General features: G+C 65.9%; 8 protein-coding genes across 8 annotated transcripts; 3 read left to right on the top strand and 5 right to left on the bottom strand.

Annotated features, from left to right (window-relative positions):
- Nucleotides 1–270: 270 nt before the first annotated feature.
- EMIHUDRAFT_450258 (hypothetical protein) lies at nt 271–1,060 on the top strand. Its single transcript, XM_005778750.1, has 2 exons — nt 271–475; nt 546–1,060. The coding sequence occupies exons 1-2, from the start codon at nt 287–289 to the stop codon at nt 765–767; spliced, it is 411 nt and encodes a 136-aa protein (XP_005778807.1). The 5' UTR covers nt 271–286; the 3' UTR covers nt 768–1,060.
- Nucleotides 1,039–2,054, bottom strand: EMIHUDRAFT_353867 (hypothetical protein; the record flags this gene model as incomplete). The annotated part of the gene is made up of 2 exons (XM_005778749.1): nt 1,039–1,485; nt 1,560–2,054. Coding segments are annotated over 2 exons (700 nt in total), but the record flags the coding sequence as incomplete, so codon positions are not given.
- Nucleotides 2,055–5,259: 3,205 nt separating this feature from the next.
- On the bottom strand, nt 5,260–6,366 carry EMIHUDRAFT_205382 (hypothetical protein; the record flags this gene model as incomplete). The annotated part of the gene is made up of 4 exons (XM_005778748.1): nt 5,260–5,367; nt 5,439–5,609; nt 5,755–5,954; nt 6,072–6,366. The coding sequence occupies 4 exons, from the start codon at nt 6,364–6,366 to the stop codon at nt 5,260–5,262; spliced, it is 774 nt and encodes a 257-aa protein (XP_005778805.1).
- A 1,611-nt stretch (nt 6,367–7,977) lies between these two features.
- Nucleotides 7,978–8,829, bottom strand: EMIHUDRAFT_435044 (hypothetical protein). Its single transcript, XM_005778747.1, has one exon. The coding sequence runs from the start codon at nt 8,820–8,822 to the stop codon at nt 8,187–8,189; it is 636 nt and encodes a 211-aa protein (XP_005778804.1). The 5' UTR covers nt 8,823–8,829; the 3' UTR covers nt 7,978–8,186.
- Nucleotides 8,830–10,490: 1,661 nt separating this feature from the next.
- EMIHUDRAFT_205379 (hypothetical protein) lies at nt 10,491–12,672 on the top strand (the record flags this gene model as incomplete). Its single annotated transcript, XM_005778746.1, has 3 exons — nt 10,491–11,042; nt 11,204–11,279; nt 12,389–12,672. The coding sequence occupies 3 exons, from the start codon at nt 10,491–10,493 to the stop codon at nt 12,670–12,672; spliced, it is 912 nt and encodes a 303-aa protein (XP_005778803.1).
- A 22-nt stretch (nt 12,673–12,694) lies between these two features.
- EMIHUDRAFT_205378 (hypothetical protein) lies at nt 12,695–14,560 on the bottom strand (the record flags this gene model as incomplete). Its single annotated transcript, XM_005778745.1, has 5 exons — nt 12,695–12,754; nt 12,809–12,931; nt 12,992–13,132; nt 13,304–13,506; nt 13,588–14,560. 5 exons carry the CDS (start codon nt 14,558–14,560, stop codon nt 12,695–12,697), a joined length of 1,500 nt encoding a protein of 499 aa, XP_005778802.1.
- An 826-nt stretch (nt 14,561–15,386) lies between these two features.
- Nucleotides 15,387–16,791, bottom strand: EMIHUDRAFT_205377 (hypothetical protein; the record flags this gene model as incomplete). The annotated part of the gene is made up of 3 exons (XM_005778744.1): nt 15,387–15,967; nt 16,166–16,703; nt 16,783–16,791. The coding sequence occupies 3 exons, from the start codon at nt 16,789–16,791 to the stop codon at nt 15,387–15,389; spliced, it is 1,128 nt and encodes a 375-aa protein (XP_005778801.1).
- Nucleotides 16,792–17,915: 1,124 nt separating this feature from the next.
- Nucleotides 17,916–20,919, top strand: EMIHUDRAFT_450255 (hypothetical protein). Its single transcript, XM_005778743.1, has 5 exons — nt 17,916–18,875; nt 18,951–19,079; nt 19,827–20,027; nt 20,104–20,279; nt 20,394–20,919. Exons 1-5 carry the CDS (start codon nt 18,045–18,047, stop codon nt 20,683–20,685), a joined length of 1,629 nt encoding a protein of 542 aa, XP_005778800.1. The 5' UTR covers nt 17,916–18,044; the 3' UTR covers nt 20,686–20,919.
- Nucleotides 20,920–22,607: the final 1,688 nt, after the last annotated feature.

Raw genomic sequence — 22,607 nt, 5'->3', positions numbered from 1 at the left:
CCGGCGGGCGCTCATCCGGCATTTGCGAGGAGGCGCTCCCTCCGGTAGTGTCACGGCGCAGCCGCCGAGGTCGTGCCGGCTTCCCGCGCTGGCCACCACTACTGGCTGTCGAACTTGATGCCTGGATGCGGGCTGGGCACCACAGGTCGTCCTGTGGTCGCACCGTGTCGATGATGTTTGCAGGGGTATTTTTTCTTTTCTTCTGCCGCCATGTCGCGGACACTTCACTTCTCCTTCGTTCTTCGGCGGAGAGTGTGTGCCTCACTGTGAGCTGGCGCCACAAGCAATGCTTCTCGCCCTCCCTGTCCTGACTGCCGCGTTGGTGGCGGGCCCGCGCGCCGAGCTGCCCGTGCATCAGCAGATGCGGGCAGCCGCAGCACCGCTGCGCGTCTCGACCGCGCGCATGATGGCGGACCCTGCGCCGCCGCCCGTGGCGCTCGACGCCGATATGAGTGAGATGGAGCTGGCGGAGCAGGCGCCGTGCGCCCGCGCTCTCGCGCTCCCCCCGACCTCGCGTCCCCACCCGCGTCGGGAACGCTCCGCAGGCGGCCAAGCTGGACGCCCTCTCGGAGAAGTGGCGCAAGCGGCAGGCGAGGGAGGAGGACGAGGGCGCACAGCTGGTGGGGTGGAGCAAGGCGGCAGAGATCACGAATGGGCGCTTCGCCATGTTCTTCCTCCCCGTCGGCCTCATCACCGAGTACTACACCGGCGAGAGCGTCCCGCAGCAGGTGTACACGCTGCTGCAGACGCTTGGCTTTGTCGAGTGAGCAGCAGCGCGTGGTGCAGCGGGTGGGCTGTCGCCGTTGTGAACAGTGAGTTGGACATGTCATGTGCTGCCTGGCTTCTCGTGCGCTGTGGGAATGCTCGGCTGACCAGTGGCGGGGCGGGCCTTGCCGCGCCGCGCTAGCTCCCTAGGCCTAGCTAGCTCCCCCTCGATGTGAGGAGTGAGCCCTCCGCTCGACCCAGACGGTGCACGGAGCACGGTTTCCCATCTCCGCACTCCGGGGTGTGGAACACATGGTGCGTCGGCTGGTGCGGTTTAGACACAGACCAACAAAAAGGGGCCGGATGCAACTCTCGCGTCTCGGCACACACACATGCCCACGCGCCCACAAACACTTGCGGGCGAGACCGAGATAGCATAGACAGAGGACCGACACCGACGCGAGTCGCAAGAGCCGAGACCGAGAGACGCGCGAGAAATAACGAGACCCGCGCCCGCGGGGGATCCATCATCCATACGGCTCCACGTACAAAAAAAGCGCGACCGCATCTGCTCATCATCTCTGCGGCGGGGGTGGTGAAGGCGGCGGAGAGGGGTCGGAGCCCGAGGGCATGAAGAACTTGAGGTAGAGGATCGCCACGATCATCAGGCAGAGGAAGGCGATGATGCCGATCATCAGCATCTTGTTGGCCGCCGCTCGCTTGGTCATCGACTGCAGCAGCTTCTTCGAGCGCTCGAGCCCGCGGTTGGCCGTCCGCAGCCTGTGGCGGGGGAGAGGGACCCGGTGAGGCGGCAGTCCCTCCGAGGATGGGGAAGGCGGGCGGGCGGGCGGCGCCTCTCTCTCGTTTGCTCGAGCGTCATCCGCTGCTGATCCAGGTCTCCCAGGATGGAGACGCCGACCGCCTCGGTCTCCACCGCGACCTGGCACGCGGCCCGCAGCTTGTCCGTCCCGCGCTGCATCCGGCTCGTCGTCTCCAGCAGCCGCGCGTGCTGCGCCTCAGCCTCCATACGCGCGGGCGCGTCGGCACTCGCCAGGAGCTGCTCGCGCGCGAGTTCTGCGGCGCGGTTGTTGGAGCGAGCGACGGAGAGCTTGGAGCGTAGCTCGGAGAGGCTCGACTTGCACTCGCGGACGCGCCCACGGTCCGAAGGCCCCGCCTCCATCTCGAGCCGCGACACCACATCGGCAGCTGAGTCGACGGCCGCCTGCGCCTCCTTCACCGCCGCGTCGCGCCCGCTACCCGGCGCGAGGCGTTCGAGCGTGCTAATCTTGCTATTCGCGTCCATGCAGGCATGCGTGAACTCGCTCTCGTACGACGCAAACTCCGACATGGCGGCGCTGTCACAGCGGCGCTGTCACAGCGGGCACCTTGCCGCAGGAAGAATTCACTTTTCGGAGGCCAATTCACAGAGCCGACGCCCGGAGGGAGCGCTGACGGGCCCACCACACGCACACACACGCTGCGCACGTGGGCTGGGAGCCGACACGACACAACACTGCGCTGCGCTGCGCCGCCGCCACACCTGCTCCACGCGCCCTCGGCTAGGACAGGCGACGGCGCTCTGCCGAGCAGCAAGTAGCGCAGCACGAGCCCGAGCGAGAAGACGTCGAGCCGCGCCGCCTACGATCTCGGCCAATCTCGGCTCATCTCGGCCGATCTCGCCGTCCCGGCGCTGCGTAGTATATTACCTCCCCGTCGCAGGATGCAGTAGTATGGCGCCAGTTAGCAGTTTGCGCCCTTGTTGTGCCAGTGTGCTGTGAGAGAGGCTTGTATTTTAAGATATCCTCCCCATGCACCTGCGTTATATGCAGACTACCAGTTAGGCTAAAACACGACATCAACTACTACCAAGCCAGTTCCAGAACCTAGATGAGTCCCTGATAATGAGACTACAGTGTCGTGCCCAGCGTGTCTCCTGCCCCGGCATGTTGAGTTGTCAACAACTCAACATGCCGCGAGCGAGGTGGATTTCAGCCACGCCCCGTCGCTAGTCGCTTGGGGTGTGGATAGAGGGGGCCAGATATCTTGGAGTGAAGGTTGCCTACTACTACTTGCTACGTCTAGCTGCCTCGCCTCCGCCGCCGAGAGGCTAAAAAGGTGATTAATTAAGCAGTAATGGAGAAGTCTAGCTGCCTCGCCTCCGCCGGCGAGAGGCTCATGCTGCTCGTGCGCGTCAGAATCGCCGCGCGCACCTGCGACCATGCGCGCGGGGGGAGCAAGCACGCTGTCGCTGTCGCTGAGTGTCGCTCTATATCTCTCAAGGGGTGGCGTGGGTCCAGACCACCCCTCGCAGCTGGCCAGCAGCTGGCCAGCTCCACCTTCTCTCGGCCCAGTCACGCTATACTCTCGGCGACTCTCTCCGCTAGCATCGGCGACTCTCGGCGACTCTCGGCGACGCCTCTGGCAAGAGGAGAGAGTGTTGCTTCATTAATAACTCAGTAAATACGATACGATAGCACGCCTCTGGCGAGAGGTAGATAGCGTGCTAGTTCATTAACAATTAAGTACGATGGTCGTAGTTAACTAATTAATTAAGGCACGCCTCTGGCGAGAGGTAGAGCGTGTTGCCGTGCGCAGAGAGGTCGTGCCGCTCCTAGTCACCCATTCACACCGCTAGTGAGTTAAGCCTTTGGTGAGAGGTCGGCATGTCCGGGCTTGGCCGAGGTTGGCCGAGGATATCCGAGGTTGGTCCAGATTGATCGACATTGGCGGAGATTGGTCGAGATTTGCCGAGGATGTCCGAGATTGGTCGAGATTGGTCGGACGGTCCGAGATTCGCCGCGAAAGGGAAGTGAGCGAGGGGGCGGCAGTACTAGACGTAGTAGGTGTGTGGCGCAGCGCCCAGATGGGCCAGGAGTTAGGGTGTGCGCCTGCGCCCCCCTCGCCCCGCCTCCGTCCAGCGCCTCTGCCGAAAAGGTGACGCGCCCGCCGAGCCCGCCGCTGCCGCCTCCGCCGCCGCCATCCTCGCTGCCCCCCTTCTTCTCCCCGCGTCTGCCGCCGCCGCTCTCGCCCCTCTTCTCCCCTCCGCCTCCGCTCTCGCCTCCCTTCTCCCCTCCGCCTCCGCCAGAGCGTCGAGAGGCGGCGGCGGGGAACCCGCCCCGTCGGCTGGGCGACCCCTCGTCGCGGCGTCGGGAGGGGGCCTACCATGACTCGCCTCTGCGTCCATGAATGAAATCGCTCCGCAGCTGCACAGGGCGGCCGTCCCGCCGTGTGGATAGAGCAGCCGGTCGACCGGAGTAGGCATGGGAGGCGGCGACGTGGGGTTGGAGCACTCACCGCCGAGGCCGACGTCGTCTTCGTCGTCGTCCTCCTCCTCCTCCTCCTCCTTCCTCGGTGCCTTGGGTTTCTCGCTCAGCGGGGCAAAGTGGGCACTGCGGCGGCGGCTTCAAGCGGGCTCGGGAGCCTCCTCCTCCTCCTCGGTGTCGTCCTCCTCCGAGCGTCCCCGCTTGTGCGGCTGCTGCGGCTGCGGCAGCGCGGAGAAAAGGCGCTGGCGGTGAAGTCCGTCGCTGCGCCCGCCGACGGCGCGAGCGAGAACCACACGATGCGGTTCTTCGAAACCATGTCCAGCGCTGTTTCGAGGTCGTCCGCCTCGTCTCGTCTCCGCACATGCCGCTCTCTCTCACAGCTCACAGCTCACCTATGCCCCTCGCTACATCAGGAGCGCGAAAGAAAAGGCCCGCGCCATCGCCATCGGCGCCACCTCCTCCCAGGCGTTCGAGGCCGGGTCGAACCGCTCCACCGAGTTAGCCGGCCTTTCGACCTCGGCCTCGTCATCCTCAACCCTGCCGCCCACAGCGTACAACTTGCCTTCCAGCGCCGCCACCCCGGCACCGAAGCGAGCCAGCGTCAGCGGCGCCACAGCCTCCCACGCATTCGTCGCCGGGTCATGTCGCTCCACCGAGTTGAGGAAGTCGTCACCGTTGAAGCCTCCCACCGCATACAGCTTGCCGTCGAGCACCGCTACGGCGTGAGGGCACACTGTCACCGGCCGTATCACTCGGTCCGAAGATAAAAAGTTTAGGTTGTCGAACTTGCGCCCAGCCACAACGGATAGTGCTGGACGCATAGATCACATCAAACAGGACAGCTGAGCACTGAGCACTGGGGATACAAGGGTCTAGGATAGGGTCCGATTCCGCGTGGTACAGGACAGCTCACAAGGTGGCGCTATCGTATGTTCCCTCTCAGGGGACCACTGACGCGGGAGAAGAAGGTGGGGCACCCAGTCCCAGGGAGGCGTGGGGCAGAACCCACGTGAAACGCCCGGGGGGCCTGGGGGCGGTGGCGCACACGGGGGCGCAGAGAGCGGAAAATCTCGCTGCTATGCGCACGGAAAATATGTATTCGTCGTTAGAGGACGCATAGAGGACGGAGAGTGGACGCGTGGGGCGTGGGGTGGACGCGTCGTGCGGTTTTCCTGACCAACCCTCCATCTCCGCCGCCTCCGTGCTGCGCTCGCCGGCGCTCTGGCGCCCGCTTGGCGCCCGTTCGTATTGCAATAGCCCCGACCGCGTGCGCCCCGCGTCGTTCGATCATTCACTCTCCGGTGAACTTCTCGAGCAGGAAGGAGCAGTAGAAGCCGAAGAAGAACATGCCGTCCACCCACCAGATGTGCTCGTCGTTCCCGCCCACGTTTTCGTGCGCCTGCCGGCCCGGCAGCGTGGGTGTCAGTGGGGGGAGGGCACCGCTCCCGGCGCTCCGAGCCCGCATCGCACCTCTAGCAGCAGCTCTTCTGTCACCAGGAAGAGAAGAGCCGCGACGCCAAACGCCATCAGGCCCGTGTACATGGGCGGGTTGTCGGCGAGGGCGCTGCCCAACGCCCCGCCCAAGACGCCGCCGAAGCTGAGCATGAGTGGCGGCATGACGATGGTCAATGTGCGCTTCACCTGCGCGGAAGAAAGCAAGGCGCTGATTGGGGCCACCGGCGAGCAGTGAAATCTCCACCTCGATGCGATGAGAGGAGCCGATTCAAGGATCTGCGACGCGCTCGTCATCTCGGCACTCGGTGGCTCTCGGCGACTCTCGGCGCACCGCTGGCTGCTTCTTGAGAGAGGCTGCGAAAGTGAGGCCAAGGAAGCCCATCTCGACGGTGAGCGCGGCTGAGATGATGATGCCCGCACCGATGCCGCCAGCACCGGAGATGCCGATGAGCAGGCCGTCGACCAGCGCATCGGTCCCGACAGCAAAGACGAGCGGCCACGGGTAATGGGGTGGTGGCTCTTTCATGGACGCTATGAGCGAGGGCCGTCGCTTCATGCTGCCGCCTGTCTGCCTTCCCTGCCCGCTGGCCACTGCTGAGACGTAGCGCGTCGAGCCGTCCTCCTCCTCCTCCTCCTCCGGCTCGCCACAGAGGGCAGGGAGGATGAGCAGGAACAGGGAGATGCCAAAGAAGAAGCCGACTGTCATTCCGAGTGTAGTTCCGGCATCGTCTGGCGCCTCGAGGATCTTCGGAACCAGCTCCACAGCCACTGCGCTCAGCACAATGCCAGCTGCCAGGTGCTGCAGTGCGGCGGTGAACATATCGGGGACCTGCAGGCCGATTGCGAGGAAGGACATGCCGAGCATCACGAGGGAAGGGAAGGCGCAGAGGATTGAGGCGGTGACGATTGGCGACGCATAGGCACCAAGCAACGCCTCAAGCATGGCGTGCTGCGCAGGCTGAGGAAGGAGACACTCCTGACTCCTGAGTGCCGACGCGCCGTGCCGACGGCTGACTGGGGGACGCGCGATAGTGGCACCAATTGCGTTTTGTTTTCGGTGACTCTCGCAGTCAGGCGATACACCTCATTTGGACCTCCGCTGGATTTGTGTTTTCTTTTTTACGTTGTCCGAAATCAACACGAGGGTTTCGATGACGAGTTGTTTTTGTTGTGTATACCCGTGTTGTGCGTGTGTGGTTTTGAGGGCTCGCTCTAATTCTTTTGTTAGCGGTTGCGCACTCACGCGAGCCTGTAGCTGTTCTTGCTTTGCCACACACTAAGACAGCAGGATGATAGTCGTCCTCTGCAATCTTGCGCTTGCGGCTTCGTCGGAGGGACTTCAAAGGGATCCTCAGCAAAGACCTTGACAGTGACGGCGACGGCAAGCTCTCGTCCAGAGAGCTGGAGGAGCGACTAAACGCACTGGCGTTGGCTACGCGCGCGGGCCGCGGCTGCCTCGCCGCCGCCCGAGGCGGGCCCGACGCACTCGCGAAGCTTGGTTGGCTGGGCCGCGCCGACGCTGAGCTGCTGCATCGTCGCGCCGAAGGGGTGCGCCGCCGCGAACTCGTCCAGCTTTGCCTGCAGCTGCTCGCCCCACTCGGGCCCGCGGCCGCTCTCGCGGAGCAGCGCGGCGAGGCGGCGCTCCTGCTCCTCCATCAGGCTGCCCGCCTTCTCGGCAAAGGCGGGGAGGACCTGCCGGATCGTGTTGACGTTGTGCGACGCGAACGCCTCGCGCAGCTCCTCGTAGTCCGACTCGGCCCACTGCACCGGCGTGCGGTACGTCCCTCCGACGGTGGTGCGCTCTTGGATATCGGCCGGCACCTCGAGCACCTCGCCGATGGCTGGCCAGAGCGCCTCCTCCTCGAGCTGGTGCGTGAACCGAATCGCCGCGTCGCAGTAATTTGCGTGCAGCTCCTCGAGCGCATCGAACGCCGGGTCGGCCTTGTCCTTGTACTGAAGCACGGGCACGAGCCGCTCGAGTCGAAGGAGCTCGTGTCGGATGGCCTCGTGGCGTGCACAGAAGAGGAGCGCGGCCCAGTCGCTCTTATCGGGCGGAAGATACCACACCCGAGACGTCATCGAGCCAGCAAACTGCTCGAGGCCCTTTGGCGCAAGCGGGTCCACGTACTGGGCGGGTCCGAAGAAGGCACAGGCCGAGCCGCGCGGCGAGAGTCCGACTCGTCCGCAGGCGGGCGTGCGAGGCGCAGGCAGGAAGGAGGGCGCAGCAGCGAGGAGCACGTACATGAGCGAAGGTGTGGAGTGGTGCAGAGTGGTTCTCGAGGTTCTCGAGGTGGATATCCTTTGGCCGCGTTGGGTAGCAGAGTGGTGCCGCGTACCTTTTATTTCTTTTTGCGGGTTTCTTGCCCCTCGTACTAGTATCCAACACCGTCGAATACTGCTTGATGGCCACGCTTGCTGGCCAATCGCGCGATGGTGACGCGCCACAGCGCACAGGCACAGAGCCTGGCCCTTTGTGCTTTGATTGATAGAAAGGCGAAGAACAGCCACGGAGCCAGGCTCGGAGGTCGGAGTCGGACTGTGGACACCAGCGCGGTGGATGGGTGACTGTTTGGGTGGGACGCGGGACAGATGATGACCAAGCTCACAAGACACACAGGTCACAGGACACAGCAAGCGCGCACCCTCTGCCAACAAACACCAGCTCACATCAGCACAACACAAGACTACAGGGTGCACCCACAACGCGCGAGATTTCCCTTTATGGAACGGTTAGCATCTCCCTCCCGCGGGAGACTCTAGCCTCTACTGGACCATGGCCACGCTGCCATCGCAGGCTGGATATGATGCCAGAGCCTGGCCGCCCGAGCCGTGGCGGAACTCGTCGGCCGACCGCGTCGGGACCACCCTGCCCCTCACCGGGACCGGCTCGGGAGGTGCCGTGGTGGCGGTGGCGGCGGCGGGAGGAGCCGTGGCGGCGGAGGCGGCTGGAGGTGCCATGACTGCGGCGGCGGGCAGTGGGGGCGCCTCCTCCGCGTCAGGCATCGCCGGAGGCGCCGCCGCATTGGGCACGTGCATCATCGCGACCGTACCATCGATCGCCCGTGTCGCCGCCAGCGAGGGGCCGCCGGCGCCGTAGCGGAAAGTGTTACTGGGGCTGGCGGGCAGCGGCACTCCCGCCGCGGGCCGCGGACGCTGCTTGGACGGGGTGGCGGGCCCATCCACATTCATCATCATTGCAACGCTTCCATCGATCGCCTTGGACGAGGCAAGCGCGTCGCCGCCGTGCCCGTGGCGGAACTCGTCAGAGGCGCGGAACCCCACCGACGGCCGCGCGGCCGAGCACACGACACTCCCAGTCCGGGCTGCGTGGGTGGAGGCGGCGGGCGAGAGCGTCAAGCCGACCGTCAAGCCGAAGCCGACGAGAAGCAGAAGCCCCATTTTTCGAAGCTGTCTCTTGGTTGGAATGAGGCGAGGAAAAAAAGTCCGTGTTGAGCGCGCCACCAAGAGCATACCCGAGTAGGTAGGTGCGGATCGGCAAAGCGCAACGCGTCGACTTTTACCTTCGCAACCTTGGGTGGTGATCTAATACACCACGCAGGGGCACACGACGCAACCCCCATACCTCTAGACAGGCTTGTGAGAGTTTATAGAGCGCGATGGGGATGGAGGGTGGGAGAACCTCCGCGCCGCACTGGCGCCTGCGCGCCGGGCGGGGCGCGCGCCTGCGCCCCCGCCCTGACGCGGCCCCGCCGAAGAACGGCGAGAACAATGGACGGGGACGTCCAATATGCGGATTACCATTGGACCACCGCCGTAGTAAATCCGATTGCGATTGGACGCCCGTTGAGGATGAGGGAGATCACACTCCCTCGACTGATCTGAACTCTGCTTCCCCATTCCCACAGTCACCGGTGCTCAACACTTGGGTGTCAAGCTGCAGAGTGCAGTAACTGCGGGATGTGGCAACAAAGTTGGGACAACCAAGCATGTTAGAAGCCTGAGCGGGGCTAAGCACACACACGGGCAGACTGCGAGAGTATCAGCATGCCTGACTGTGATGGCCATGCTTGGCACACGACGCAACCCCAAACTGCGGCTTGACACCCCAAGTGAAAGCGGCCGGACATAGGTGAACCCACCGAAGGCCGCAGGGCACAGCGCAGGGAAGCAGAAACTGTCGCATCCGCGACGGTCGTAGAGGGCATTGAGCACTGTGCTCATCCGGCCCCCAGAGGCACGTGCCGTATGTTGCTCACGGCATCTCCTCTCCGGTACAGCCAGCCTCCTAGCCCTTAATGCGAGGCGCAATGCAGCCAAGCACATCACAACTTGCTGTGCTATAGCTCCGTTGCTGGGTTCCTTTCGTAAGGGATTGACCAGCACCGTGTTCGCAAGTTACTTTCGTAGAGCTCGCTATGCACGGCCGGGGCACTGCGAGCTGTACCAACAAACGGCAGTCGCCAGCCAGACTGTCGCCAGAGAGAGCCGCACAGAGGCCGCGCTGGCCTTTGTGCGACCGGCAAAGGGCACCGACTGCGGGCCAAGAGGCACCGCCTCGCCCCACGAAGGTCAGCCCAAGCTCAGAACCTCCGCGCCGCACTGGCGCCTGCGCGCCGGGCGGGGCGCGCGCCTGCGCCCCCGCCCTGACGCGGCCCCGCCGAAGAACGGCGAGAACAATGGACGGGGACGTCCAATATGCGGATTACCATTGGACCACCGCCGTAGTAAATCCGATTGCGATTGGACGCCCGTTGAGGATGAGGGAGATCACACTCCCTCGACTGATCTGAACTCTGCTTCCCCATTCCCACAGTCACCGGTGCTCAACACTTGGGTGTCAAGCTGCACGGACACAGTGTAGAGAGATTTTTAGAAGCCAACAAGAAATGTGTGTTTCTTCACAGTGTATGTAGCTCTTACGTACATTCCCGGAGGAGGACTGCGAGAGAGAGATGCTGACGGGGTTTGCGATGAGAAGCGATCCGAACGTAGCATTCGGGTGATTAGATCACTACCGCCGAAACGCAAGAGCACTGCGACTCATCGGGCTTTTTTCCTGCTGCTGCCAAAAGAAAGAATTCTATTTCACCGAAGTTAGTGACAGCAATGGCTAACACATCACGGCATCCACGCCGCCTCCGCCGCCTCCTGCTCCTGCTGCCGGCCGCCGCCCTCTCCGACACCGACGCTTCGTGCATCGACTCTGGGGACCTCGCAGATCACTGCCCGCTGTGGGCACAGCGGGGCGAGTGCGCCACCAACCCGGTCTACATGCATGAGCACTGCCGCCGGTCCTGCGGCTGCCCCGCGCAAGGCCCTCCGCCGCCGTCCGGCGAGTGCGCCGACCGCGACAAGTCGGGCGCGTGCGCGACGTGGGCTGCTGCAGGCGAGTGCGATGCCAACCCGGCCTACATGAAGGTCAAGTGCGCGAGCACGTGCGGCACGTGCGACATGCTCGACTGGAGGAAGCGTTGCCCCGTTGACCCGGAAGCGAAGCCGGCGGTCCCTCCCGGAGCGATGCAGGAGACCTTTGAGCGCGCCCTCTCCAACTTTCCTCAGTACTCGCCGCAGCTCCTCTCGAGCGACCCGTATGTCGTCACGTTTGAGGAGCGCGCCCGCACCCGAAAGAGTCGTCTGCAAGCGGCGCCGGCCCCGCGAGTCGCACGTCGCCGGCCCTCGCAAGAGTCGCCGCCCCGTGAGAGAGCCGCCGCCCCGGCCAGCGCACCCATAGGCGCAGTCCCGGCTGCAGACCTCTCCAGGGCCGTCCAGACCCGCATCTCGAGCATCTCGAGCACTCACGCCTGGCGCTGCCTCCGCAGGACTTCATCTCCGACGACGAGGTCGAGGCGCTGCTCCGCCACTCGGAGGGACGCTTTGTCCGCTCCACCGCCTCGGGTGCCACACAGCCGCCATGCCACGCCGCACACAGCCGCCACGCCACCGCACACAGCCCCCACACTGGAACCGGAGCCGGAGCCGGAACTGGACGCACGCACACGCACGCACCGCACCACCACCCTCGCGCGGGCAGGCGGACGCAACGCCGACGCCGACGAGTTCATCCCTCTCACCTCCGAGATCCGAACCTCGTGGACGACATGGCGCGAGATTAGCCGAGATCGACCGAGCTTGCGCGAGATCGCCGCGACTCGTGGACGACGCGCTGCGGCGCGGGGTGGCTTGCCTGGCCGACCCCGCGCACAAGCCCGCACGGCGCCCTGGCCGCGCCCAGGTGCGACACTGCGGCCTGCCTGGCCGACCCGCACGTGGTCGCCCTCTCGCGCCGCATGGCGGAGCTGACCCGGATGTGAGCTTCACACACCTCGGCTGCACCTCGGCTGCACCTCGGCTGCGTCTCGGCTGCACCTCGGCTGCACCTCGGCTGCGTCTCGGCTGCGCCTCGGCTAGACGGGAGAGAGCACACGACCTGCTGTTAGCCCGCTCTCCGCTCTCCGCGCTCTCCGCGCTCTCCGCGCTCTCCGCTCCTCCGCAGGCCGTCGACAAACTACTCCGAGTTCATCCAGCTGCTGAGGCTCACGCGCGAGCGCCTCGCCGGCATCCCCTTCTGTGTTGTTCTCATGCCCGTCTTCATTCCTTTCACTCAGGTACATGCCGTGCGCCTCGCCGACCGCGCCCGACTGCCAGTTCTACCGGCGACACCACGACACCATCCCCGAGCTGGCGCGCCGCCCCCGCCCCCGCGTGGCCCGCAGCCGCCTCCGCCCGCGGCACCGTCAGCAGTACTCAAATCACAAACGGAGCGCCTCCCGCAGCCGCACTTCGTCAGTCATCTGAGCCAAGCGCCCGCGGCGAGCGCCTTGCCAACGGCGGCTCTCTCTCCGCGATCCGCAGGCGACGATGCCGTGCGGCCCTCGCGTCTACACCTTCTTTCTCTACCTCTCCGACGTCGAGGAGGGCGGAGGCACCAAGTTCGACGGCGCGCGCTCAACCGCCGCGCCGCGCGAGGAGCGGTCGCCCTCCGCATCCTCCCTGCCCGCCCGCAGGCGGCTTCACGGTGCAGCCCAAGAAGGGGAGGGCGGTGCTGTGGCCCGCAACCTTCAACGAGCGGCCCTTCGAGAAGGACGCACGCACCCACCACGAGGCGCTGCCCGTCCTCAAGGGCATCAAATACGCGGCGCTCCTCAGCCCGCCTCCCCTCCTCCCCGCGCGCACGCACACCCACGAGGCCGCCGTGCGCTCACTCCATCCCTCCATCCCCTCCCAGGCCAACTTTTGGCTCCACCAGTACGACTACGTGGACGCGCACCACAGAGGGTGCACGGCCTGAGCTTCTCGTGGCGTGTGTGTGTCTATGTACGGCGCGAGCCCGGCTGCATGTGTGCGATCGCGGCGTCTTTGCCTGTGTGGGCCTGTGTAGAGAGCGGGGGACGGGGGAGCCTGTAGCGCCGCCTTTCCTCTCGCACCCCCGCTGCGGTGTGTTTTTCCGCGCGGCGGCGCGGGGCTGGCGAATAATCCTTAATCCGAACCGCGAACGCAGCGCGGCTGTCAACCCACGCCTCTGTCGCCTGCGATTTCTTCTTTTTCGACTGTAGTGCACACAAAAGTAGTTGCGCTGGAAGAGAACACCGTGGGACCGGTCAAGGAACCGTGCGGTCGCCGCGGCCGGGAGGCGCGAGCGCACGGAGGGCCGAATCGTACCGGTCGAAGCCGTGGTCGCGCAGCATGCTCGGCCGCACGTCGAGCACTGACAGCCGACGCCGGTCAAGCCGGCGGCAGAGCCGCCACCCCTGCTGCGGCTGCGGTGGCGGCGGCCCGCCCTCCTCCTGCTCCTCCCCCCGCCCCGCCTCCTCCTTGGTTGAGACGACGGAGTGTCGGCTGCCGCCCGCGCCCGTCGCCCCGCCGCCCGCTCCCTCCTCCTCCGCCCGCTCGAGCAGCAGCAGCCGGCCGGGCGGGTAGACCGTCGCCTTGTGCGGCCGCGACACTCTCTCGCGCCGGTGCGCAAGCAGCCGCTCCGTCAGCGCCTCGTCGGCGTCCGCGTCGGCGCGGCGCGACCTGCGGGGTTTGGCCTCGCCCCTGGCCGCGGCGCGGCTCGAGGAGCTGCCCCAAGCCCAGGACTCCCTCCCCGCAAGGCGAGCCGCCTCGAGGAGGTGGCGCAGCGACCCTGCGAGACAGGCGACGCGGGCAGTGAGCGCCTCTCCGCCTGAGGGGGGAAGGGGCAGAGGCGAGAGGGGAAGGGGCCCACCAAGTGAGAGGCGCGGCACGGCGTCTGCGCCGAGGACGAAGGCGTCGGCCAGGTCTTCGTACGCGCCGCACTGGCGGAGCGGAAGCGTCGCCACCGGCGCAAACGAGAGCGCGTGCACCGCCGCCGAGCGAGGCAGCGCGCGCCGGAGCAGCCGGGCGGCGAAGCAGGCGACGCCGCCGCCGAGGGAGTGGCCGGTCACGAGGAGGCGCCAGCCCGGCCGCCGCTGCAGCGCCGCGCGCAGTCGCGCCTCGTGCAGGCCGACGAGCCGCGCCGCCGCCGCCGCGATGCCGCCGTGGCAGCCGCGTCCGAGGGCAGCCTCGAGGTGGCGCGGCGCGGGCGCCGTCTGGAGGTCGACCAGCACATCACGCAGGCCGAGCGAGCCGCGGACGACGAGCACCACCGCGCGCAGCGTCGGGTCCGCCACGATGTAGTGCGCAGGCACGTATCCACCCCGGTGCGGCGCGCCGGTCGGCGCCCACTGCGCGTACAGCAGGCAGTGACGCGCCGAGAGCTGCGTGAGCGTCTCGAAGGCGGCGGCGTTTGGACGTCGCCACACGGCGCGCCCGGCAAGCGTCCTCTGGGTCGACCAGTACCGCCCGCGCGAGGCGCCGACGACGAGCGCGCCGAACGGCCCATAAGCAGCGCACGAGAGCTCGAGGCAGCGACGCGCCGCACCGAGCGTCGGGTCGGTCCTCCGCGCGCTCGAGCTCGTAGAGCCAACGAGGCGGCCGAGAGGTCGCGGAACGCGCGCCGCCTGCCGCGCCTCGAGTTTCGGCTGCAGCCGCAGCAGCCGCTGCAGGCCGAGCAGGACCACCGGAGGCGGCTCTTCCCCGAGGCCGAGCATGCGACCGTGGGCGCGAAGCAGCTTCACGAGCGCGATAAACTCGCTGAGTGGCGAGGAAGACGACGGCGTTTCCAGCTCCGCGGCGAGGGAAGATGTTGTGGGTCTCTTCTGCAGCGGGAAGACTCCCATGTGTGTGATGGAGAGGGCAGCTGGGTTCGGCTGAAGAGCCGCCTCACGGGGGGACGCCCCGCCGCCCCTCCGGCCGCGTCCACCACCCCCTACCCCTACCCCGAGGTGCCTCCAGAAGCTGTAACGGTAGCGTACGGTCCGTCCAGCGTCACCTCACGCCGCCCCTGCGCGCCCGCCGCCCCGCGTCTCATGCATGTTCCGCCGTCGGTCGTTGCGGATGCGGGCCGAGGACCAGCTCAGAGCCCTAACGCGGGCGGGAATGGCTGGGGCGTGGGGGGGGCACCCCCTACCCCCCTACCCCTGCGGCGGCAGAGCCGCCGGGCCCCCACCCCCTACCCCCCTGTCCCAAATATCCCCGGACGCTTACCCTACCCTACCCCCTAAAAAGCCGGAACCCAGGAGAGGCAGCTGGGTTGGGTCCAACCCGGATATGGGGCCAGCCGCAAACTACGGACTTCTTCCTTCTGGGAGCTCCAACGTGCAACGACGTGCTGACTCTCCCATTTCACCCGCCACAGAGGCCGCAAGGTTCGACACTTCTTCGTTTGCGGGGGAGGGGAGACCGTCATTAGCGTCGCTATAATAGCGTGACCTATAGGCGGGGTCCAATCAATCAATCAAGGAGGTAGGAATTTCCGGATACCGGGTTTCTTACTTCTGACAGGTGCGGCGCCGGCCGGCACCGCCTCGGGATACACAGTCTGCCTCGGGACCCTCACAGCTCACTCACACACCAGAGGGCTCAACTTCAGAATCGAAGGTGGGCCCTCACACAGCTCACAGGTATAGGTACAACAGGTAGTTCGTAAACTCACCGTCACTGCACCTAACCCCAGCTCGAGCTCCAGCCCTCTGGCTTGGCAGCCTCGTCTTCCTTCCCCGCCTCCTCTGCCTTCGGCGCCTCCCCTTCCATGCCGTCCTCCTCTGGTGTCGCATCCTGCTCACCCTCTGCACCCGCCGAGCCCGGAGCCGTGTCGCCGCTCGACCAGATCAGGTCCCTGTCGTGGCCGCAGCCGGTGCCGCGAGTGCAGTCCGACGTGAGCTCATCCTTGGTGCAGAGGCGAGCGCCAGCGGCCGCGCAGATGGCCTCGGCCTCAGGGAAGGTCTTGCTGTGGTGGCAGCCACCCATGCCGTCGTCGGACTCTGCCCACGGGCAGCTGGCGTGGCGCTTGCTCCAGCCTCCGATTTCCGTGTCGGAGCAGCAACGCACCTCGTGAGTCTGGGTCCGGCCCGCGCACCTTCCGTCGTTGTTGCAGCGGCCCACCCTCCCGCATTCGATCCACTGCTTGTCCGGTGGGCACAACGCGGGTAGCGGAGGCGGCGCCATTGGCGGCGGCGGTGCCACCCGAGCACCACAGTCGGCGCAGTCGCGCCCGTATGGGCACAGGGCATAGAGACTCCCGTCCCCTCCATCATCACACTCACCGTCGTTTGCGTGAGGGCACACAATGCTGTCGTCGACGCACAGCGCGGGGGCCAGAGGTGGCGGTGCTGGCGGCTTCGGCGGTTTGAAGAAGAGGAGCGACGACGGTGGCGGCGGGAGGGGCAGAGACGGAGGTGGCGGTCGAGGTAGGAGCGGGGAGGAGAGGAAGAAGGCGAGAACACTGGGGTAGGTTGGGTCGTTGCTGCTCGGCAGCGCGTGGCCAGCCGTCGGACTGACGAGCACGACTGGCGAGGAGAACTTGGCCGCCGCCTCGTCGCTCATGCCGGTGGTGATTATTGGGTCATTAGTCGCCATAAAATGGAGCGAGGCGATACCGTCGAATGGGGCACGGGCGTTGATGCGGCGCACCAGGCCATTATGTGTGGTCGGGAGGTAGCCACAGAACAGTGCTGCGAGCTGAAAGGTGCCCGATGGCACCTGAGCGAGGTAGACTGGGACAAAAGCTGCTCCCTGCGAATAGCCGAGGATGGCATAGAAGGGGCCCTGACTCTGCACGATCTCGTTGAGGTGGGTGACCGCTACACTGGCCCAATCCTCATCCTCAGTCGGCACGTCCTTCCCTCCGGGCGGGTCGCGGATCCACAGCCCGGATTGCGGAGCGGTCGGGAAGACGAGGTCAAACTCGGCAGCCAGCGCGCTCAGGGCAAACCCGATCTCGAATCCCGGTCCGGTGCCCCCTCCGCCGTGGAGGCAGAGAATCTTGCGCCGCGATCCCGGAGGCGTCGGTGTGGGTTGGCCTGGGCTTGGGGCAGGCGACGTGGCGTCGCCACATGCACACCCGGAGCATTCGCAGCCATTCTCTCGCAGTTCGGCGCATGTCTTGCCTGACGTTTCAACCCAGTGGTCGCAGGTGTGCCCCCAGCAGGTGCTCGGGCAGACGAGGGTGGGGACGAGATGGATAGCGAGCAGGAGGGCCATTGCTGCTGGCCGGGTGCGAATTCGGGGGTGCGTCTCGGACGCGTGTATAAAACGGTGCTTGCCTTTCACGAAACAGCCTTTCATCGAAACATGTTGTAGATCTAGGTATGTTGTTTGTCCGTCCTGAATAAACCATTTGATATATCCGCTTTTTTCTTTCTGTGTTAGGTGACATGCGGCCGCATGTCGGGCGGAAGTGTGAAAGAAAGAAAAAGAAAAAACACCGCGGTTATGTTCGTAAGAGCTACCTACACTGAAAAAGGCAATAGAGGGGTGGAAGGGCGGGAGAAGCCAAGACGTCGAAAAAGCCACAAAAAGCCAGCGAGCCTCCCGTTACGCGATTGCTCGCGATGCGCAGCATGATGCGTGGCCAGCGTGGGAGGCTGCCGCCGCTGTCAGAGGCGGCCGCCACACTGTGAGGTCTGTGAGGTCTCGAGGAGGCGCTCGGCGATCAGCTGCCAGAGATGGGCACGGATGCTGCAGCAGGGCGAGAGGCGAACGCCGAGGGTGCGGAGGCCGCGCGGCGACTGGAGGCTGCAGCGGAGCAGCAGCGGGAACATTCCCTGCTTGCACCAACCGTGGGGCGCGGCGTTGAGCCGGTGAAAGGCACGGCGGCATCCCAAACATAGAGAGAGATAACAAACAAGAAATCGCGACTCTCTTCAAACATGATGTGTCGAGCTGGCACCCATTTTGTTCATTCTTTCGTCGAACAAATTCTTTTTCGGCTCCCGCCCGGGCCGCACCTGTGTTAGTGCCAGTGCGCGCCAGTCCCGGGCGCGGATTTTTTGAGAATAAATTCTTGAGAAATTCTTTGTCAGTCTGCGCACCGTCCCTTACTTTTTGTTCTCTGGCCATGAAAGAAAGAAAGAAAGAAAACACAAGGGAGGGATGGGAGGACGGCATCTCTGGCCATGAAAGCAGAGGGTAAAACAGGGCGGAATTCTTTCACTGTACCCTTGGCCTGGTAAAATTCTTTTCACTGTCGGCGAACTGTGCGATGGTCGCAATCTTACTTCTGAGAGAGAGAGGTACTCCCTTCTGAGTCCCGTGCGCACGACGCAAAGCCACTATTATCGACGGCTGCTTCCTACCGTTTCAGAGAAGGCGACAATTTGATCCATGCTCCGAGTGGCCACGCGGACGTCGCCGGCTCCGGCCACGCTGCTTGCGCGATTGAACCTTCCGTGGCGGGGAAGGGTGGATGCCCTGCTGGACACGCTGCACAAGGTGCAGCCCGGCCTTGACAGGCTGCGTCGCAGCTTTGACGACCACATAGTCGGCCACTCGGACATCAAGGAGGCGTTCCTCCTCGCGCTGCTCGCCCGCGAACACCTCTACATCGAGGGTCCTCCCGGCGTGGCCAAGACGATGCTTTCCGAGATTGTGTCCAAGGCGACAGACTTGCGCCCCTTCATCTACCAGTGCCACCGAGACACGCGGCTCAACGAGCTCGTGGGCGAGAGCGTCATCGTGCGCTCCACCGACGCCGGCGGGCGCGAGACGATCCGGCAGGACGTCGTCCCGGGCGGGGTGCTCGCCTGCGAGCTGGCGGTCCTCGACGACATCTCCCGCGCGCCGGGCGAGGCGCTCAACGTGCTGCTCCGCGTGCTCAACGAGCGCCGCTGGGGCGGCGGCCCCAAGCTCCCGCTCCAGACCGCCATCGCGACGGGCAACCCGGTGGCGGACGACGGCTTCTACGGCGACCCGCTCGACCCGGCGACGCTGGACCGCTTCACGCTCCAGCTGCGTGCGCAAGGGCTCGTGCAGAGCGCTGACTGGGCAGGGTGCGCCGAGGTGATTGACCTCTACTCCGGGCCGCGCGATGTCGACCACGAGCCGCATGTCGCCCGGTGCGGGCCATCGCTGCTGCGGGACGCGTCTGCGCTCGTCCCGATGGTCGTCTTCCCTCCGGCGTGCAAGCGAGTGCTGCTGCGGCTGCTCGTGCTGCTCGTCGAGGGTGGCAACGCGGAGGGCGGCGCCGCGGCGCCGGGGCTGCTCCTCACCGACCGCACCTTCCTCGTCAAGGCGGTGGGCGTGATGAAGGCGCGCGCGGTGCTGCGGGGCAGGCACGTCTGCGACCCGTCCGACCTGCGCGTGGTGCGGTACCTCACCGCCTTCCGCGTGCCGGAGCCGCTCCACCTGAAGATCGACGAGGTCATCGACCGCGCCCTCGCCGAGGAGGCGGAGGAGGAGGCGCGGGGCGGCAGCGGCGACGCCGGAGGATCGGCGGCTGGGCTGCAGAGCGACAGCGGCGGAGGTGGAGGCGGAGGCAGCGAGGACCGGATCTCGGCGGCGGCGGATGGGTCGAGCGATGGCGAGGAGGGCGGGGAGGGGGGAGGTTTGAGCGGGGAGGGGGGAGGGAGCGAGAGCCAGAGCGAGAGCCAGAGCCAGAGCCAGAGGGAGGCCGGATCGGCTGCAAGCCCACCCGGAGGCGAGGGCAAAGGCGGCGAGGGCCAAGGCGGCGAGGGACAGGGAGGAGGGCGGCAGGGCGGAGCACAGCAGCGCAACGAGCGGGAGGGCGGGCCCGGGCACGGAGAGGAGAACGGGATGAGCGGCCGCGGGAGCGGAGGCGGAGGCGCCCAAAAGGGAGGCGAGGAGGGGGCGGCCGACTCAGCGCATGCTCCGGGAGGGGAGGAGCAGGCGCAGGCCAACGCCTCCCGCGGCGGCGCGGCCGGCGAGGACAAGGTACGCAACCTCTCTCCGCTGCTGCGCCGGCTGCGAGGCCACCTCGAGCGCGGCGCGGCGGCGCCCGTCCTCAGCCCAAGCGGAGCGCCGCGCGGCTGGCGCGCAGACGCAGAAGGGCGGGGGGGGGGGGGGGGGGACGCCCGCGTGTCTCACGGGACACACAATGCTCCTTGCCGCAGGCGCGCCCCTCCGCCCGGAGTGCCCGACTTGGTCGAGAGCGAGCCGGCGGAGGCGGCCCTCTGGTGCGAGGCGCCGAGCCCGAGGCTGCCGCGGAGGACGCGGCGGCACTCTCCGGGGGCGGCCGGCCGCGTCGCGATCGTGCGCGACACCTCCAGCTCGATGGAGGGGTTGTGGCACCGCTGGGCCGGCCTCGTCTGCACGAGCGTCGTCGACCTCGCCAAGCAGCACCGCATGCCGGTCCGTCCCGCCCACGGCAACACCCCTGCCCACGCTTAGGATGCGAGGGGGCCCCTGCCCATCGCCCACTAACCAGGTGGGCTACTGCGAGTTCTCCTCCTCGGCGCGCAAGTTCCTCCCCGCCGACAGCCGCGCCCACCAGCGGCGGCGCTTCTTCTCGCGCGAGTATGCCGCGCTGGCCGCCCACTCGGGCGAGGCGCAGAGCGGGGGCACGACCAACTTTGAGGCGCCGCTGCGCACCATCCTCGAGGAGTTCGAGGCGGGCCTCCCTCGCCACCGGCGGCGCGGCGCGGCGAGCCCGCGAGGCGCCGACCAGCACGTCCTCTTCCTCACCGACGGCCAGGGCGGCGACCGGACCATGCGGAGGGAGATCGAGGAGGCGCGCGGCCTCGGCGTCGCCGTGCACACAATCTTCATCGGCAACAGCCGCTGCCCGCCGGTGCTCGACCGGCTGAGCGAGGAGACGGGCGGCACGTCTTGGGCGGCCTACTTCGACGTGCAGTCCCGCTCCATCCGGCTAGTGGACCGGCAGGCGGGCGAGGCGGCGGGCCTGGAGGCCTCGTCCCCGCGGCCGGAGCAGCAGAAGCTGGACCGGCTGGCGCGAGTGCCGGCGCTCTTCAACAAGTACGTCGAAGAGAAGTACGGGGACGCGCTCTGATTCAGACTGAAACAGCGACAGCGACGAGTCGGCTGCCCGGATTTTTTGTTTGGGCACACATTGATCCATGTTTGCGAACTGCCTGGGTTTATTTTATTGCGTGCTGTGTACCATTGTGTGTGTGTGTGTGTGTGCGGTGTGGCCATAGTGGCGGCCGCGGGAGATGCGCGATAGTCGTGGTGATTTTTTGGGTTCTCTGTTCTCAGCTCACAGCTGAACTCTAGAGTTTGTGAGAGCTGTCCCTGAGAGCCCCCCGCCCGTGTGTCGGCGATACGATCGGTACACGTACCACGATCCACGCGGTGTAGGGCACGAGCTGTATCTACGATAAGGCAAAAACGGCGGGACACCTCTACTATGAGATGGGTAAAAAGGAGCATCAGCTAGTGTCTCTAGCCTCTAGGGTCAGAGTATGGTTTCACGGCAGTTTTGTGTGTGGTAAGAGCCGTGTACGTCAACGTGTACGAACGTGACTGTGTCGAGTGTCGTACTGTGCTGTCTCGGAACAGGACATTTCTCGCCCATTTTGGCATCCTGCGTCAAGCTGAGAGTCAGCTCACCCAGAACACCAAGTAGCGCTGGTCGGCCTGCAGCACCTTCAAGAGGTCGCCCGGGTTGGCCACCCTCTCTCTGGTAGGCCGCACGCTGTGCACACGCGCGGTCTGATTCAGCACCCACGAAACGATCTGGCGCTCCCGCCGACGCTGCGTCTCCGTCGCTCGAGACAGCGCGTGCCTCGCCCCCGCGCCCCGATTGCGCTGCAAAGTGAGCGTGGCCATCACCCGCTCCCACGCACGTGCCGAGAGAAGCAGGCTGTGCGCGCCCGTGGGCAGCATGGAGTGTCCCATGAGTGCCTCGGTGAGGAAGACCTGCGCACCCGGCCAGGCCGCGCGCAGCCGGTGGGTGGCCCCCGCCACGGCGCCCTCCAACGCCTCGAGATTGGCGATCAACGATTCTGGACGCAGGAAGGCGCGTGTACTGTCGCCCTCTCCACGGGCGCGTCGCCTCTCAAAGCAGAGGCTACTCCGCCCCCCATCTTGGTGGGCGGGGTACCCTCTCGCCTCCTGGCCCCAGAAGCAGTCCACCGTCTGGCAGATGAGCATGTCGAGCAGATTGGCGCGCTGTGACGTGGCAGGGGGTGCAGGGCCCGGCTGAGTGTGAATTGGGCGAGTTCGAGGTTTTTATGCCATCCAACAGCCGCCACCTGGATCGCAAAAACAGACGCGTTGAAGGCTCGGAGGGTGCGCCTGCGGGCGCGCTGGTGTGTGCTCAGTCCCACTTTGCTTGCTGACGGCCGCGCATACTGCAAGGCGCTCCTGTGCCGCGTCATCTGCTCCGCATTCACCTTAAGCACAACTGCAGAATGTCCCGAATCCTGCGCATCGCGCATTAGCTCGAGGAAGGCGGTCTCCACGCCCTTGTCTGGCGTGAGGAACGGATTTTTCCCTAGGAGTGGAGGGCACTCATGCTCGGTACGCGCAAGGCTAGGCCATCCCTCGCCCGCGTCAGGCAGAGAAGGGACTGCACCCGCTAGGTTGGAGACCCAACGTAGGTGTGTGCGTCCTATGTGTGCGTGCGTGCGTGTGTGTGTGTGTGTGTGCGTGCGCGTGCGTGCGTGTGTGTGTGTGTGTGTGTGCGTGCGTGTGTGTGTGTGTGTGTGTGTGTGTGTGTGGTGTGTGGCTTTGTGTCACGCCTGGAGTCACCGAGAGCAGCTCCTGGTCGCCGGGCCACACGCGCAGACCAATACCTTCGAGAGCAGGAGGGCAGATCAAGTAAGGTGTCTCCATTTGATCCCTTTTGCTGCTAACAACCACTGTTCGCCTTCGAGCAGCTGTTTCAGCTGCCGGCCAACGGCGGTGCTACCTGTGCAGCCTTCGCCAAGGTACGCGATGAGCCAAGGCGGACTGCTCGCTGGCGGCGCC

This window comes from Emiliania huxleyi (genome assembly GCF_000372725.1).
Source record: "Emiliania huxleyi CCMP1516 unplaced genomic scaffold EMIHUscaffold_24, whole genome shotgun sequence".
Classification (NCBI taxonomy): Eukaryota; Haptophyta; order Isochrysidales; family Noelaerhabdaceae; genus Emiliania; species Emiliania huxleyi.
Note: the sequence above shows the minus strand (reverse complement) of the source record. Positions and strands in the feature narration are given on the sequence as shown.

Excerpts from the sequence above, each read along its gene's own strand:
- EMIHUDRAFT_450258 (XM_005778750.1), top strand. The coding sequence starts at position 287 with ATGCTTCTCGCCCTCCCTGTCCTGACTGCCGCGTTGGTGGCGGGCCCG. Across the intron at positions 476-545 it reads AGATGGAGCTGGCGGAGCAG|GCGGCCAAGCTGGACGCCCT; the intron begins GCGCCGTGCGCC and ends AACGCTCCGCAG.
- EMIHUDRAFT_435044 (XM_005778747.1), bottom strand. The coding sequence starts at position 8,822 with ATGGGGCTTCTGCTTCTCGTCGGCTTCGGCTTGACGGTCGGCTTGACG.
- EMIHUDRAFT_450255 (XM_005778743.1), top strand. The coding sequence starts at position 18,045 with ATGCTCCGAGTGGCCACGCGGACGTCGCCGGCTCCGGCCACGCTGCTT. Across the intron at positions 18,876-18,950 it reads TGCGGCTGCTCGTGCTGCTC|GCGGTGGGCGTGATGAAGGC; the intron begins GTCGAGGGTGGC and ends TTCCTCGTCAAG. Across the intron at positions 19,080-19,826 it reads TCCACCTGAAGATCGACGAG|AGCGAGCCGGCGGAGGCGGC; the intron begins GTCATCGACCGC and ends GACTTGGTCGAG.